The sequence below is a fragment of the Sinocyclocheilus grahami genome, unplaced genomic scaffold (assembly GCF_001515645.1).
Source record: "Sinocyclocheilus grahami isolate Dianchi unplaced genomic scaffold, SAMN03320097.WGS_v1.1 scaffold4739.1, whole genome shotgun sequence".
NCBI lineage: Eukaryota > Metazoa > Chordata > Actinopteri > Cypriniformes > Cyprinidae > Sinocyclocheilus > Sinocyclocheilus grahami.
The window spans coordinates 3,947-5,241 of NW_015509622.1; the positions used below are offsets into that span (position 1 = coordinate 3,947).

General features: G+C 34.2%; 1 protein-coding gene across 1 annotated transcript in view; it reads left to right on the forward strand.

Moving 5' to 3' along the window:
- Nucleotides 1-351: 351 nt before the first annotated feature.
- LOC107576971 (amine oxidase [flavin-containing]-like) overlaps nt 352-1,295 on the forward strand; it is a 7,491-nt gene continuing 6,547 nt past the window's right edge. Inside the window, exon 1 of the mRNA XM_016263090.1 lies at nt 352-419. Within this exon, the coding sequence (XP_016118576.1) occupies nt 364-419 (56 nt within the window). The 5' untranslated portion in view covers nt 352-363. The remainder of the gene's footprint in view (nt 420-1,295) is intronic.

Below are 1,295 nucleotides of genomic sequence, written 5' to 3' on the forward strand. Positions count from 1 at the left end.
CTTATTAAAAGAGAGAAATAGGAGGTTGCAGGGAGTTTATGATGATGTGAAGCTGCAGTAATATAAAAATAACCTGCTCAGTGTGAAGAGAAACAAGAAGACTGTCTGCCAAATGTAGTCTGCCAGAGATCTAAACGTTTTGTCAGTGTCAATGCAAATAGCACCTGCATATTAAATCTGTCTCTTTTAGGAAATAAAGGACAAGCCACATCACAACCACAGAGTCCAGATGTTTCCTAGATCATTTATTAGCCCACAATTAGAGTTCACATTGACACTGACTGCTGCAAAATGTTAATGGTTGTGTTGTGTTTTCAGGACTGGGCAAAAGAGGAGTGGAGTGGAGGCTGTCCTGTGAATGTAATGACCCCTGGGATGCTAACATATTACCACCCGAGTCTTCGAAAGCCCTTCGGCAGGTAAACCAGTCCACTACACTGGCCAAATCCCTTCATGTTCAACAAAGCCTATTTCAAAGCCCCAATGCCTCATTTCACCACATTCTCTGTCCTTCAAACAATAGTTCACAAAAATGAAAACTGTGTCATTATGTACTTACCCTCACATTGTTACAAACCCAGTGGAATTTTTCCATGGAACACAAAAGGAGTTTTCTTTTTCCCAATATAACGACAGCTCACAGAGCTGACCATAGCTGTCAAGCTTCAAAAAAGCACCATAGAAGTAGTCCATTCGACTCCAAGCCTGTATTAAAGCTCAAATGCCTTCTGAAGACTTTGAATACAGAACACGAGTCATATAGATTACCTCTACGTCTTGGAGTGAAAAAACTAGACTGAAAAAAAAATCCAGTTCTCTTTGTGCAATAAAAGTTGCTCACATCTCATTTTAGTTCATTTTAGTTGTGATCAGGTCTTAGTCCACTATCCATTTTTGTGGTGCCTAGACCACTAAATAGTAATAATAATAATAATATTAATAATATGTACAGTAGTCCAGGCACCAAATACATTTTAATAATTATTACATTAATTGTTATATAAATTGTAATAACTACTATTAGAATATATACTACTACTAATAATAATATTAATATTATTTATTAATCACTGTTACTAATAACAACAACAACAAAAGTCCAAGCAACATAATTAATTGTAATAATATATTTAATACTAATATCTATGACTTGCTGTTAATAATAATAACAGTGTCCTGACAACAAAACAATTTGTAATACTTATACAATAATAATAATAGTTTATTATTATTATTATTATTATTGCACTTTTTGTCAAACATATGAACGGACATTGTATGGGAAAGAGGAGTGT